At 45.8% G+C, this 15,815-nt stretch overlaps 1 protein-coding gene and 1 long non-coding RNA gene across 9 annotated transcripts; one reads left to right on the top strand and one right to left on the bottom strand.

The window, feature by feature from the left end:
* Positions 1-1,102: 1,102 nt before the first annotated feature.
* On the top strand, positions 1,103-15,039 carry ZNF436 (zinc finger protein 436). Of its 8 annotated transcripts, none has more exons than XM_037017719.2 (4): positions 1,103-1,224; positions 8,298-8,390; positions 9,187-9,313; positions 11,291-15,039. In XM_037017719.2, the coding sequence occupies exons 2-4, from the start codon at positions 8,304-8,306 to the stop codon at positions 12,541-12,543; spliced, it is 1,467 nt and encodes a 488-aa protein (XP_036873614.1). In that variant the 5' UTR covers positions 1,103-1,224; positions 8,298-8,303; the 3' UTR covers positions 12,544-15,039. The 8 variants fall into 8 exon arrangements, with proteins under 8 accessions (XP_036873614.1, XP_036873613.1, XP_036873617.1 ...); XM_037017718.2 differs by lacking the exon at positions 1,103-1,224 and adding an exon at positions 5,977-7,020; XM_037017720.2 differs by lacking the exon at positions 1,103-1,224 and adding an exon at positions 5,978-7,020 and having other exon boundaries at positions 9,069-9,313.
* LOC140848844 (uncharacterized) lies at positions 5,011-7,410 on the bottom strand. The gene is made up of 2 exons (XR_012130054.1): positions 7,348-7,410; positions 5,011-5,430 (listed from the first exon to the last, which is right to left on the bottom strand). It is a non-coding gene; the product is annotated as an uncharacterized lncRNA (long non-coding RNA).
* Positions 15,040-15,815: the final 776 nt, after the last annotated feature.

Raw genomic sequence — 15,815 nt, 5'->3', positions numbered from 1 at the left:
CTTGTAGAAACTCAGAGACTTCAGAGCCTCATAGCTGAGGTGTCATGTCTTTGACAGTGGGCTAGCAGGCCTTTGCTTTGAGTCCCGTCCTGGACATCCAATTTTCTGAATTGAAAAATCCTAAGCTGACACAAATCTTACGACACTCCACCCCAGAATCACATGTGCAGAACAGCTGGCACAGTTTGGCTCCGGCAGATATGACTTCCACGCCACGTAGAAAGAGTTCTTCCCAACTCCTCATCTCATCCAAAACGCTCTGCTACCCCCTGTTCTACCTGGCTTTGGGGACTTTTGAGTACTCCAGACTGGTCCCTCTGGGCAGGGAACAGATTGTCTTGAGCTGAAGCTTTCTGAGTAAAGAGGACAGTAGTGCCCTGAGTTGTGTGGCCTTTGGAAGGTGCTGAGTCTCAGAACCTGCTTGGTCCCTGGTTATGCATTCTTCACAGCTGCATTTGAGGCCGGAGCTTCAGTGGATATCTGCAAGGCCTTGTGCTTCTCCCATGATGACACTGGCTTCCTTCTTAAGCTGCTAGGAAATTTAGGCAGCTGGAACTGTCTGGAAAAGCCTTGGGAGCAAGCCTGGTGGGTCTGCCCTGGGTCTCAGTCTCTGACTGTCCCTGGCCTTCTCGCAGCTTCAGGCTGACAACTGAGCTTCTGGACTCCATGTTTCCTAAAATGGCTGAAGCACGGGAGCCTGTGAACTCCTGGGACAAGTTACTTAACCTATCAAAGTGGTTTCCTTGCTGGTAAATATGGGAGTGGTTCGAGTGCCTACCTCATAGGGTGATTATGCAGAGGCCACTGTTTTCTACCTGCCTTACTTCACCCTTACGGCAGCTGCTGGGAGTCAGGTGAGGTCAAGTTCCCTGTATGCCTTGGGTATATCATTCACTCTGGAATTGGCTATCGCCTTCCTCCTTCCACCTGTCAAGTGCCTTCTCCTGTACGTGAAGTCTGTCAATAAACTGTGTACAGAAATCTGCCACCATCTTCAGCTTTTCAACAGTCGGACTTGGGATGGGTCCTCCGGGAGGACTGAAACTCCTTTCACAGGAGATACAATGCACAGAGCTCATCAGCGGGAGAACCAGGACTGAAACCCAGGTCTTCTGCTTCTTGCTACCGTGCTCGAGGCTTTGAGAGATCCAGAGCCAGCCCCTACCTTCCAGAAATTCCTGGCCTGGCAGGGAGAGAAACCATAGGCATAGACTTCCACACCAGGTGAGTGTGAGAAATGCCACATCTGGGGTATAAATATACCTAGGTGCTTTTAAAACTTTAGTATGAGGGGGAATCCCCTGGGGATTGTGTTAAAATGCAGGTTCTGATTCAGTGGGTCTGGGGTGGGGCCTTAGGTGTTTCCTTTCTAGCAAGTTCCCAGGGGATGCCGGTGCTAATGGTCCACGACCATACGTAGAGTCATTAAGGGGTTAGCTATCCAGATTTTCCCCTGCATTTTCTAATCCTCCATCCAAATGTCTAGAAGTCAAAAGCAGAACAAAATAACAGCCATTATCAGTACAATAATGTCAGTGTGATTTGGAGGCTTTTTAAAGGTGGTACCTAGAGCTATTTTCAGTGGTCATGGTCTAAATATCCAATATACTCAGGAATTACAGCGTAGGGAAAAATACAAAACTGAATCTCCACCCTCGGTAACTTCACTATTTACAAAGGAGCTGAGTCATATTAAACTGCAAAAGAACAAGCCAGCTCCCACATCTATACAGTACACATCTACGTTCACAAAAGGACACAGGCCTCAGACTGTGTTCAGCAGCAGGTGTCAATATCCTCCCAACCAATCTTCCTGTGTTCACTCTGGGCCCCCTCCAACTCATGCTCTCCACTGCCCTGACCAGAATGGGCATTTCAAAATTGGAAATCTGATCCTGTTACAGCCCCCCACTCTACCACTCCATTTAAAACCCTCCATTTTTTTCCCACTGTGCTTGGCAGGGCCTGTAAGGCCTGCAGGGGTGTCCTCTGCCTCACCCCCACACTTTGTGCCCCAGCCACACTGGCCATGCTGTGCTCCTCCTTGTCACATGGTCTTTGCACACACTGTTGGCTGGAACACATGGTTTAATGCCATCTCCTCCTTCATATAAAAGACGAAGGGGGTGCAAGCTGCAAGGGAGTTGACATTAACTTCTGCCAGCCAGAAAGGCTTCGGAGGAGAGGGGAGATTGCTTCCTTATGGGGGAAAAACAAGGTCAGGTGAGGTAAAACAGAGGCAACATGCTTAGGAGAGAGGAGAGAGGGTCTCACCAGGTATGTTATGGCCCAAAGACCTTGAATATACAAGTACATTCAAGATCCCATAACCAATTTAGATGTTTTCAAAAGGTTACAGGAACCGAAACATGATGTGTTTTTTAGAAGTTTTGTGCTGATCGCTGAATCTCTACCTTTATTTAGCCTTGAGTTTTCTTGAGCTCAAAACATGCATTCCCAAGCACCTATCTGGATACGTGCTAAGTACCACAGGCCCTCTCAGTACAATTCATTTGAAACTGAAGTCACATCTTCTCTTTCTTAAATGCCCTCTTCTGTCATTTATATTTATAAACTAGCTCCTTCCTTAGAGCCATCTTTGATCCTTTCCCCTTGCCCTCTTTATCAGTACCGATTCTCTCTTCCTGATCCACGTTTCTCTCCACTGCCATCACAAACAACATTGTCTTCCAGGTTTTCTTTACTCTTGGACTGATGCAAACACCTACCAGGCCCCCAATTCAAAGCACTCCTTCTCTTACCTCCATCTGCCCTGCACGGCTCTGAGCATCATTCCCTCAGTTGCCTCCACCAGCTATCAAAACTCAAACTCCTTGGTTTGACTTTCAAAGCTCCCCTCCACCCGCCTTCTGTCTGTCTCCTGCTGCCCCTTTTCTCCAGTTGAAGGGGTTCTTAAACACCTGATGGACCTTCCCAACTGTGACTGCCTCTTGTGATTCCCTGTCCCTGACACTGGTCACATCTTACCCATTCTTCAAGGCTCACCTTAGGTGCATGTCTTTTATGAAGCCTTCTATAATCCCCTGGCCACAAGAGAGGGTTGCTCAGAACTCCCACAGCACTGTGAAACTCTAATAATTACACTGCCTTCTACCACCATGATGGTAATTTCTTTGTATGAGTGTCAGAATAGCTATTAATTACTGAGCATTTACTAGCTGGGTATCTTGGGCACATTGTGCAACTTCTCCATGCCTCCGTTTTTCATCTGTAAAATGGTGGTAATAGCCCTGGCCTCAAAGGGTTGTTGTGAGGGTACATTGGAATCACGCCTAACACAAAGTACCTGGTGAGTAAAAGCTAACTACTGTTATTACTATGAATATGGGGGAGTACTTTATATTGTCTCAACTAATCCTCAGACCAACTGAACTAGGTTTATTGCTATTATATGCTTTTTAAAAAATTGTGGTAAAATATAGGTAAAATTTACCATCTTCACCATTTTTAAGTGTGATGGACTGAATGGTAGTGTTAAGTCCATTCACACTGTCAGCCAGCCAGTCTCCAGAACACTTTTTGTCTTGCAAAACTGAACTCTGTAACTGTTAAATAACAATTCCCCTTCCCCCAGCCCCTGGCAAGCACTATGCTCCTGTCTCTATGAATTTTATTGTGTTAAATTTATTAACATACTAATAAAATTGTTATTTAACAGCTACAGAGGTTCAGGTTCAGAAAAACCAAGGTTCAGAGAATAATCTGCTTCTAGGACACAGAATCGGAACCCAGGCCTCTGTTCACGCTCTGAGCCACTCTGAAGTACAACTTCAGCTCACAGAGCATCTGTGATGCCTTTTACCTCCCTCATAGCATTGGTGGCCACAGTGTGCCAAGGCCCTCCTCTGTGCCCATGTGTTTTGCAGCCATTCTCACATTTCTTCCTCACAGCAGCCCTGCAGTCACTGTGAGGGGTGGTGTCCTATCTCCCAGCACAGTGTCTGGTATAGAATAGAGATGCAGTAAACATGTTTGGTGAATAAAGGCCTATGTGATGCCTTTAAGTAGGCTAACAATACTAAAACGTTGGTTGTACATTTTTAATGCATTTGTTACATTTTTTGGAAATGTTGACACTCTCAGGAGAAAACCAGCCGAAATGCATGAGGTCATACAGAGCTTCCCAATTCTCTCCACTCCCCTCTTTGTCCTGCAGAGTCAATCTGCTCTTCTCACCCCAGGCCAGTCCCTATCTGTACCTCATCACTGGCTTTGCTGATCCACAGCCAAGGACAGAGATAAACAGCCAAGCAAGGCGACATAAGAGACTGTCCGTGCTCTGCTTCCTCCCCCTGCTGCTCCACCCCCACACTCTTCCATCTAACCATATCCAATCCTGACCATTCGGAACAAGCTCTGTCCTTTCACGCCTCTGTGACTTCGCACATGCTGTCCTTGAAGACTGGAATGCTTTCCTTCCCTCTTCTCTACCTCCAAGACTCCTACAGTCTTTGCAAGCCAGCTCAGATGTCACCTCCTCTGTGACACCCTCTCCCCTACACCCCCCACCAGCGATGAGCCTGCCCCTCCTTGGCACAGACTTGCTCATCCATACACTATAGCAGTCGGACTGCAATGACAGTTTGCAAGTCAGTGTGCCCCCCATGTCCTCAGCTCCTTGTGCTTGTGATGAGGTTTCATCTGATCCTAGTGGGGGTCAAGAGAAGTATGGGTCACTTTGATTTTTTTGTATACTTGAAAATGAAGAAATGACACAGATCACAAATATTGATGGGTATCTTTCCATGTTTAACAAGTAAATGCTTCTAATACAAAAAAATCATATCACAATTATGCTGCTCACAAGATAATTGTAAGATTTATTAAAATATAATAATTTAAGTGCGCCATAGGCACAGTGGTCTGTTAATAAGAAACAAGCTGAAAGATACATAAAGCAGGTCTTTGATCAAATTGATCAGTGGATCTAATAAATAATCCCATAATGTCTTGGAGACCCTGCCCAAATGGTTCTCCTGGCCCTTTTCCCCAGTGATAAGGCTGTGCTGCTGCCTCTGCACACAGTGGGTGCTCATTGTTTGCTGAATGATGGGAACAAAGGCAGCTTTCCAAGTTGGTTATTGAAAACCCACTTAGGGTAAGTATTCCTGGGAAACAATGAAGTCTTGAACAATGAGGCAGGAAGCCACCTCCTCCAGTGACCCCAACCCTCGGAGTCCAGCTGAGAGCTGCAACAGGAAGCCCCTCACCCACTGTCTTTCCTCTGCCTCGTTCCCTACCTCACTCCCACCAGGGGCACCACATGCAGTCAGGCTTTCCATCTGCTCTCAGCCTCTCTTCTCCTGCACCCTCTGGAGGGTCCCAGGTGAAGAAAGAGAAAAGCACTTACTCCCACGAGGAGGCAAGCGGCCAAGCTGGGCTTGGAGAGTCGTCCTGCCCCCAGGCAGCCTTGAGGAATAAAAGAAACAACGGGAGGACAAAGAAGGTCTTAGAGCACTGGAGCAAGGGGGAGAAAAGGCCTCCGAAAGTTTACAAAGCAATGTGTCAGAGGAGGAATGAAAAGGGAGCCCCGCTGGGCTGAGGCGCTCAGGCGCTCACCTCTCCTCAGGCCCGGTTAGACACCTGCAAAATTACCCAGCCAAAGCCTGAACCCATCCCCCTCCTCGTCCCAGGGGCTTCCATAAGCGGGAGGCCTCAACTTGCTGGGTTTCTGGCAGTCCCAAATACCTCCGCTCTACTGGGCTTAGTACGCCAATTCGCTTAAACCCACCAAACTGGCCCGACTTCCCGTTCCCTCTGGGTTTCCAGCAGAAGCGCTATGTGAGGTTAAGGTCACCAGCAGATCCTTACAACTATGGAGCCACTCTGACCTTTCAGATTTTCTGAGCCGGTGAAAATACGCACAGGCCTTTCTGAAGTCTCCCCTGCCACCAAGGGCAGGATGAATAATCGCTTGAGTGCTCGTTCTGTGCGGAGTGCTGTAAGTCATCTCACCTACTGCTCACCACCGCCTTAGGCATGATTACATTTTACAGAAATGGAATGGGCCTGGAGAGATTAAACGACTTTTCAAAGATACACAGACTGGATTCCAATCCAGGTTTGACTTTGATGCCCACTCTTCCCACTAGGGACACTGCCCCTTTCATTTTTTGTGGTACCCATATCCATTTTAGATGGGGTAGGATGGTACAATTCTGTAGTACTTAAAGAATTCCTAGCCTCACAGATGGGGGTGGGAGTGGGAGTGGGAGAGTCTGCCTCTTGGCTGGGTAGGGTCCTAGTTCTTTCTAACCACTTGAGTAATTTAGCCATAAATAACTGGGCGCTGAGAAGGACACTCACTAATAAAAGCATAGCCTGGAGTCATGTTCGAAAAAACAAAAATTCAAGTCACTCAGTGGGTGGATATATCTGCAAAACAAAAGAAAAGCCCCTTTCCCAGCCCAGGCAGAGAAGTCTCCTGTAAAGTTAGAGACAACAGGCTTCTGGGCACGTAGCCAAGGTTCTGGGGATATTTATAACTTCAAGAGGGTGGGAGTCCCTAATAAGCTGCTATATTCTTTTTCCATCACTTCCCTCTCCAAGGCTACAGCGAGCTCAGAGCTCTTCCCCACGCAGAATGCCTGCTTTCCCTAGTGCTCGCTTCCATTGTCTAATTTTCCCATCCTGGCGGGGGAAAGGGAAGGCTGCAAGTCCTTCCGTTCGGAAGAACTCCAGTTGAATGCAGTTTAGCTGCTGGTGGTGGTGTTTCTTGGCTTAGCTGCTGTGGTCTCAGGGACCTGCCTATGAGCCTGTGGTTTCTCTGAGCTGCCGGAGAGTCTCAGGAATTTGTTAGTCTTTGGGATCCGCCTGTGAGCTCTGGGCTTTGCCTGCAAGCCTACGGATTCTAGGTCTACCTGCGGGTCTCAGGTATCCGGGATCTGTCAGTGATCTCTGGACTCTTTCTGAACGCCTGAAGTCCGAGGATTTGGAATCTGTTTTAGGCCTCTCGGATCTTGGAGCCAGCGATCTAGTGGATCTTTTGCGGGCCCGGAGGTAAGTCTGTTTGTTTCCAACTCAGGTTTTCGGCTTCCTACCTTCGAGGCGGTCAGGGGCTGCTAACATTCTGAGGGCCCGCCAGACTCAGGCCCTTAGAGGCCCCTGGATCGGTGCGGTAGGCCGTCAAAAACCCTTCTAGCAGACAAGCCCTCAGGGATAACGAGGGCTCTTCCCAGTCTTGGGGCCTGGCTCGCTCCACCTCTCGCGCCCGAACCCCCACCCTTGCTTCTGAATTCCCTCGGCGTTTTCGTTTTCCTAACGTTGGGCGCAACACAGCCTGCCCCTCAAAGAGCGCCCTCTTTAGAAGGATGTGGATGGACGCACCTATAGGGTTAATACCGATGGAGAGCCCCGACGCCACCTGACCAAGCCGCGGACCGCAGCCGCAAGCCCACAGGCGGCGCGGAGCTTCCTGGGAGTTGTAGTCTGCACAGCGGGGTTGTAAAACCGCAGGCGCTGCTGGGAAATGTAGTGCGTGGGCGGAGCTCAAAGTTCCAGCGCGGCGGCCGAGTCTCCCCTGGGGAGTGGGCGGCTGCCCCTTTCCTCTCAGACCCGGCTGTCAAGTGAGGGCTAATCCCGCCGGAACCCAACACAGCCCAGCGCCTGCATTAGGCGCAACGTCGAAGTTACGGTCCGACTCAAGCTTCTAGGGACATGAGGAGCAGGACAACTTCCCTGGCTTAATCGAGTTGTGGTCGCCAAGAGAAGAAAGCGGAAGATACTCCTCTCTTGCTAGGAGGACGCGCTTCTTTTTTCACCCTTTTGTTCTCTTCCCTCCTTGGCTTTTGGCGTCTGACTGGCCTTTGTACGCCGGAACGGAACTCCAACTCCCGGCAGGCGACTGGGGCAAGCGCAGGCGTGGCAGAGGGGCTCAGCCACGCTACGAGAGGTGGGCCTAGTGTTCGGCATCTAATTTGCAGAGCGTCTTGCGAGCTCCGCTCTCTGATTGGCTAAGGTAGCTGCCGGAAAGGGCCCAGCCTCGAGATGGAAGAGCGGAGGCGTTCTGTGGGCTGGGCTGGGAGCCTCCTCCCTGAGACAGCATCGTCTTGACCCCCAGGAGCGACAGGGCCTGGGGGCTGTCTTAATAAATTCCGGCATTGCCTGTAGCCTGTGGTGGCGGAGACACAGAGCGGGTTGCGTTCGCGGGTCAGGGAGGCGAGTGACCCGGCCCGGGTTCAGGGCCCTCCCCACCGGCCTGGCGGCCAGAACTCCAGCCCTGGGGAGTGGGCAGGGCCTGTTTTCTGTCCTCACGCCCTGCTTTTCGCCTCCTTTAGCGCTGTATGCTAGCTGCTTTTCCTGCTCCCTCTCCTGGGAGGCGAATCCCTGAGCCCGAGATGGCAGCCACCCTGCTCATGGCTGGGTCCCAGGTAAGCCGGGGGTGGCTTCTCGGACCCTGCCTCTTCTAACCCTTCTCGTCCCGGCGTTCCTTTGCTCTGCAGAATGCCTGTAGGATGTTCCCGAGGATTAGTAATTGCCTCGGCTCCGTGTTCTGCCTTCAGGAACCCAGTGCCAGGCCAGTGTAGTCACAAGCAAGCATTTATTGAACACCTGCTGTATGCCTTTAAATACTAGGGAGACAAGAGATGGATGAAACGGGCGCTCCCCACCTGCTCACAATCTGTAGGGAGACAGACGCATGCTGATAACCGTGATACAACGTGATAAAGAGTTTGTCTTTAGGAACAGTGCTGTGGTGTGGGAACCAAAAAGTGGGAGTTATTAATTCTATCTCAGGGGTCCGAGGGAGGAGTGAAGCAGAGCAGAGGAATGGGGGGAGTGGGGGCTCTGAAGAACAATCGGTACCGAAAGAATAGTAGGATTTCAGTAGTCTGAGAAAGATATTCCAGGAAAAGACGAACATTGTGAGGAAAGGTGTGAAGCAATGTAGGTGCTAGATGTGTTCTAAGAAAAGTATAGCTAGAGGATAAGGTTCTAGACTGGGGCAGGGATGTCTGGCCTTGGGACCAGAGCAATCAGCTGATATTTTGCTGCCTTCTTTACCACATCTCCTTTTTTGCTTGTTTATTTCTTCTTGGACTCTGCAGATCGGACTTAATACCCTTTGCCTCCTCAACAATTCTAGCCATATGTCTAATTTGAAGAAGAAAAACTGATAGATGCCAAGTAGATGCCAAGTAATGAGGAAGCATTGTGTGATTGCAGGCACCTGTGACATTTGAAGATATGGCCATGTACCTCACTCGTGAAGAATGGAGACCCCTGGACCCTACACAAAGGGACCTTTACAGGGATGTTATGCAGGAGAATTATGGGAATGTTGTCTCACTGGGTATGTAAAGATTCTCTACCTTTCTTCACCCCATGTTTTTGAGACCGTCAAATATTGCTTAGCTCTTTCAACACAACTTAGTTGTTTGATTTTAAAGTGCTTAATTGGATAATGGTTTGAGTTGAAACCTCGGGCAAATTTGATTGTGGGAACATCAAGGTCTATTATCTAAAAAGAAAGAATGTTTCTGTACACTTCAGAAATGTTCAGATTTCTTGTGCCCTGAGTCATTTGCCGTTCCCCAGCCTGTTTGTACAGATCACTGACCAAACAGGTCTGACATAATGGTGCTTGCCAGGATAAATGCCCCTGGAAGTGGTGCTTTTACTAGAAGATCAGGGGGTTCTGACCCAGGTTCATGGGATAGCAAAAGCTACCTTTTTGTGTTCGTTTTGGTTTCAGAGCCCCAGCTTTGCCTTAGGTCCTTTGTTGATCTGGAGTCGGTACTTACAGAGATGTTTCAGTGTTGATCATAGATTTTGATTGTGTCAAATAGTGTTCCAGGAGAGTCTTGAACTAAATTAGATCAGATATTCTATTAGAGATGGAAGACCATTTCTTTGATGGTCTGCAACCCTGTCTTTTCTTTTGGCTAATGTTTGGTGTGGGTATAACTAGAATAAAGAGTATTATTCTTGAGCTGAAAAGTCTTTTGACTCACTTTGTCTCCTATTAAGACATGATGGACGTTAGCAACCATGTGTGGTTCACTACATCACCTGCCACCTGTTAGGACTGATTCTGGTTTTGAAATCATTATCACTACAGTTTTTTCCAGAACAGAAGGTGACAGTGAGGGATTTCCTTTTTAATTTGGGCTCTCTCTGATGTCCCAAGTTTCTTGGAACCTTCCTTTAGAAAAGCATCTAGAAATGAAGTTATCTACACAAATGCATTGCTGTCTTTAACTCATATATTGCACTCAATACAACAAATATAAGAAATGAGAATCTTAAAGAAATGTGAATTTATATGTCTATGGTCCAACCCAGGGAGTACTTGTTAGAAAGGTACATGGAAGCACCAAAAGAAAAAAAAGTTTCTCTCCCAAATAAGTTGGGAGAGACTTAAATAATGTTTACAAGAATTCTCTACCTTGAGACTCTCAGGACTTTTAATGTGTTGCCAGATATGTAAATTTCTAAAAGAGGATGTTATATGCACCATTCACTAAACTAATTTATCCATGGATCTTTTTTTCTCAGCATACCTACTAACCTCTTATACTAATACTCTTAATACTCTGGAGTGTATACTAAGAAATGTAACTTGGGAAATACAGTGTCTGGTAGAAAGTTTCTTGTAGACAGTGGTTGTATATTTTGATTTTCATTTGAAGATTGTACTTAGTCACTGCCAGGAATGTTCTGAGCCAGGCATTTTTTTTTTGTCTTCTCCAACCTTCCCACCCCTGTTCTCATTAAAAGGCCAGCTGGAGAGTAGCAAGTTAACGTTTGTCAGTCACTTTTCCTGTAGACTAATACTTGCTATAGATAGATAAAAATAGTTTTTCCTCCATGCTAACCCAGTATGTTCTTAGTAAGTATTATGTAATGGTGATGATGAAGTTAAGAACACACACACACACATACACACACATTCACACATAAAATAGGCTCTTGGCATTTAGAGGTTCTAATTTAGAGTCACTTATATTTTACATTTCTAGTTGGTTTCTTCTTTTGAAACACTGGAATATATACAGTGTACATTAGGAACCATTAACTAGTATCAGCATGGATTTTTATCAGACCTAGATTTGAATCCAGGCTCCATCATTTACTACCATGTGATCTTTTGCAAGTCATTTATCTGGGTCTTGGATTTCTCATTCATAAAGTGGAGATCATCATAATGCCTGACTCACAGGGTGTTGAGGTAATTCATGTGAAGAACTTAGCATAATGCCTGGCACACAGCAGGTAATTTTTGTGGTGCATTTACCGGTATTATTTTAATTTTTACCTTTTATTACAGATTTTGAGATCAGGAATGAGAACGAGGTGAATCCAAAACAAGAGATTAGGGAAGATGTAGAATTTGGGACCACATCCGAAAGACCTGTTGCGAATACTGAGGAAAATCCTGAAACTGAAGAGGCCTTTGAAAGCAGGGATAGATCGGAAAGACAGTGGGGAGATTTAACAGCAGAAGAGTGGGTAAGCTATCCTCTCCAACAAGTCACCGATCTGCTTGTCCACAAAGAAGTCCACACAGGTATCCAATATCATATATGTTCTCACTGCGGAAAAGCCTTCAGTCAGATCTCAGATCTTAATCGACATCAGAAAACCCATACTGGAGATAGACCGTATAAATGTTATGAATGTGGAAAGGGCTTCAGTCGGAGCTCACATCTTATTCAACATCAAAGAACACACACTGGGGAGAGGCCCTATGACTGTAATGAGTGTGGGAAAAGTTTTGGAAGAAGTTCCCACCTCATTCAGCATCAGACAATCCACACTGGAGAAAAGCCCCACAAGTGTAATGAGTGTGGGAAAAGTTTCTGCCGGCTTTCTCACCTAATTCAGCACCAAAGGACCCATAGTGGGGAGAAACCCTATGAGTGTGAAGAATGTGGGAAAAGCTTCAGCCGGAGCTCTCACCTAGCTCAGCACCAGAGGACCCACACAGGCGAGAAGCCTTATGAATGTAATGAATGTGGGCGAGGCTTCAGTGAGAGATCTGATCTCATCAAACACTACAGAGTCCACACAGGGGAGAGGCCCTACAAGTGTGATGAGTGTGGGAAGAATTTCAGTCAGAACTCTGACCTTGTGCGCCACCGCAGAGCCCACACAGGAGAAAAGCCTTATCACTGTAATGAATGCGGGGAGAATTTCAGCCGCATCTCACACTTGGTTCAGCACCAGAGAACCCACACTGGGGAAAAGCCATATGAATGTAATGCTTGTGGGAAAAGCTTCAGCCGGAGCTCTCATCTGATCACACACCAGAAAATTCACACTGGAGAGAAACCCTATGAGTGCAACGAGTGTTGGCGAAGCTTTGGTGAACGGTCAGATCTCATTAAACACCAGAGAACCCACACAGGAGAAAAGCCCTATGAGTGTGTGCAGTGTGGAAAAGGTTTCACTCAGAGCTCCAACCTCATCACACATCAAAGAGTTCATACGGGAGAGAAGCCTTACGAATGTACCGAATGTGAGAAGAGTTTCAGCCGGAGCTCAGCCCTTATTAAACATAAGAGGGTTCACACTGACTAAGTCATGTAAGGATGACTTGGAAATGATTTGTATGAAGGTACACATTCATTTGCTATCAAAGAACTCCCTCAAGACTGAGCTGCTTTTAGCGTACTGAATTTCCTTGTTGTGGGCCACAGTTTAAAACATTAAAGAAGACAAGTCATTTGAAAATGTGACCCATGACTTTGGGAATGTTGGCTGCTCCTCCGAAACAGTTACTTCTATTCACTTAATTAAGGAATTAATTCATCATCATAATCCCCACAAGGACAGTAATTATAAATCTGAAGACCAGGGGGATAAATGCTTAGGCCTGGAAATGGAGTAAATCTTTAAAAGCTATTTCTCCCATCCTTGGCCCAAAAAACTATGCTAGGGGAAATGTTGGACCGTAATAGGATGGTCACATCTGCTTTGGAAACAGCCAGTCAGAGACTGCCTGAATTGCCACACCTACTCACTCACCATAGTAGTTGGGCACACACAACTTCCCCTTCAAAGGGCTTTTTCCTTGAGTTGCTCATGCGTTTGTATCTGTCTTCCTGACAGCAGGTTTCTGCACCATGAAGGCAATGATCATAACTTTTCTCATTGTTTCTAATTGACTTTTTTAAAGCTTGCACCTATGTGAAAGCTAACTGAAGAAACCAATCAAAAGGAAAAATGAGACACAGTTTTGGGGACCAAGGATCATCAATGGTGGTGACTTTAGCAAGAGATGCCCACTGTTATTATTGCCATTAATCAGAATTTATTACTTTTCTTTGGGGATCATTGTAGGGAAAATACCTTCAAGGAAATATAGGACCATAGGCGATGGTGGAGTATAAGGAGCAAGTGGAATTGACCACTTGAGGGAAGGAAGCACAGAGTCCCTTCCCAAGGAACACAGGTCATTTTTGTGTTCTTTCCCCTCTACCCTTTAAGATCAATTCTCCCTATACTACTAATTCTAGGATTTGATAAGGGCCACATCCCAGTGTTTATCTTGGCTTGTATAAGGGCATGTGTGTATATATAGTAAAACGTGTATTCCTGTGGTTTTTCCAATAGCAGAAACTGAATTCACAAAGAATTAGCATGTTCTTGGGTGATACTGATCATGTGACAGAACTACAGACATAACTCCAATGCAAGAAATGTCCTTTTGTCTTCATTATGAAAAAAATACCCATAAAGTCTAGTGCTCTGGTGTGCACTCTCCTGTAAGATCTGTCTTTGTACAGAACTAAGCACTTGTTTATATGTATCAGCCAGTTTTGGGAGATAATGACTGAACAAATTGGTTGATCTGTTCTCAGACTGAACTGTCTTCTCTTTGGCCTAGTTACAAGAAATTAATAATCCTAGGTAGGAATGTATTCCCATCTTTCCAGCCTACAGATATTAAGTGGTTAAAATAAGAGTTGACCAATTTAAGTCCATTAGTTCTCCTTATCTCAGCCCAAATAGACATTAAATATCCCAAATGATGATGCTTATCCAAGCATTTGGGGATGGAAGCGTGAGGGAATTAATGCCCAGGAGATGGGACTAGAATAAGGACTGTACTTTTTTGAGAGTGCCCCAAGCTATTTCTACTGTGCTTTATTGTGAGTGTTGTAACATTTGAAAAATACTTTTGCCATAGCTCTTTGGGAGTTGGTGTTAAAGGGGCCAGTGGTCTCTCTTGGGGAGTATACTACAGTGGGTTATTGTGACCCACAGCTGTGTGGGACTGCATCCCTTGCAATGACACAACCTTGAAAGTAACAAAATGAAAAACTGCTCCGTCAGGGAGGTTTCGCTATGTTGCCACTCCTGTTTAAAAACACTTGGGCAGGAAGCATGTTTTTCAATATGAAATCTAGCCAGCTGTAGGTTTCCTATTTCATTGTTGAATGACTTACATGTTCTTGATGACTAAACTCGAATATGTCTTTTCCTGTTTCAGTGCTGCTGATGGTTTTAATATATATCAAAGTTCTGTTGTTTCTGTGAGCCACTCTAGGCATCAGCTTTCGAGTGGCCGTAGAAGACAGCATTTCCATGACCTAAGTGTATTTCACCCTGCTCTCCTTCCCTGCTCTCCTGGCCCACCCCAGGCTCTCCCTGCTGCTGCTTTTGGCTTTTTAGAGTTGAGGGGCCCAAGAAAAGGCTTCTAAGTGCCCCAGCCAGTTCTCCATACATGTACACGCCACATGGGAAGTTGAAAGGGCAAGGGCCAGACAGCTCTGTCTCCTCTCTCTCTGCCAGTTTGCTGCCCATTTGCTGTGTTGAACTTTGTGTAGAAGTTAAGCATCTGACTCTCTTTGCTGATGCTTTTTGCATGGCTTCCGCTGCCATCTCCAGCTGCTTCTGCGCACACCCTGAACACTTTGTGCCTGTTTTCTATGGTTGTGGAGAGTGAGTGAACCAGTAAGTATGTAGAGCAGTTATTCTTAACGGTATTGGTCACAGTTACCCTAGTGTCTATCTACATCTGTATTCTAACAATATTCTATAATTAAAAGCATAATTTGTAAAATCAAAAAACTGCATTATTTTAGTAATCCAGCACTGATTCATTCATTAAAATTGGGCAGACTTATCTACATTGATGCATTTGTGCACATGTTCTTGTGGAGATTTTTGAGTACATTGTACACATTGGTGAGCCCTCTGTATATTGCCATATTTGGGGAAGATGCAAAAACTGGACAGTTTCCTATGAAGATTAGACTGGTGGCAATGCACCATGGAAATATTTGGTATTAGTATATTTTCTCATTTCTTTCCATTAGGAAAAAGAAGTTACAAACAAACAAATAAATACAAAAGGAAAAATGAGAGGAGGCCTTGTTGCTTTAAGATCTTTTTGTGTATTTCTGAAGGGACACTAAAGCACTATTAATATTATTGGGCTCCCAGAACAGAAATACCTCTTAGAAACAGTCAAAAGCTCTCTATTCATCACACAGTTGCACAGTTTGCCTAGGGCAGTGATTATGGTTTACCAGGTTGTGGCCACAATTTCCAAGTTACTTACAAGTAATTCTTATGAAACCATTTTTTAAATGGAGAGCCAGCCAATCTAGGCAGAGGTGGGAAGTGGAAGTGTTTTAAATTGGGGAAAAATACAAATATGGAAGGAAAACTTTATAGTCAAGAGTTGGTAAAGGAAAGAGATTTTATCAAAACATTTAAAAAATCCCCGTTTCTCCTTTCTACATGGTCAGCATTATCTCTGGGAAGGAAAGTTAAAGGCAAATGCTGGTTCACCTGGAGCCTCCGCTCTCAAGAGTATTTGATATGTTAATACTTCACCAGTA

This window comes from Manis javanica, chromosome 4 (assembly GCF_040802235.1).
Source record: "Manis javanica isolate MJ-LG chromosome 4, MJ_LKY, whole genome shotgun sequence".
NCBI classification, from domain to species: domain Eukaryota; kingdom Metazoa; phylum Chordata; class Mammalia; order Pholidota; family Manidae; genus Manis; species Manis javanica.
This window is presented reverse-complemented; position numbering and strand designations above follow the sequence as displayed.

What these genes read in the sequence shown, in the direction of transcription:
- ZNF436 (XM_037017719.2), top strand. Translation starts at nt 8,304, where the DNA reads ATGCTAGCTGCTTTTCCTGCTCCCTCTCCTGGGAGGCGAATCCCTGAG. An exon ending in TGCTCATGGCTGGGTCCCAG is followed by an intron (nt 8,391 to 9,186) that starts GTAAGCCGGGGG and finishes GTGTGATTGCAG; the next exon opens with GCACCTGTGACATTTGAAGA. An exon ending in TGGGAATGTTGTCTCACTGG is followed by an intron (nt 9,314 to 11,290) that starts GTATGTAAAGAT and finishes CTTTTATTACAG; the next exon opens with ATTTTGAGATCAGGAATGAG.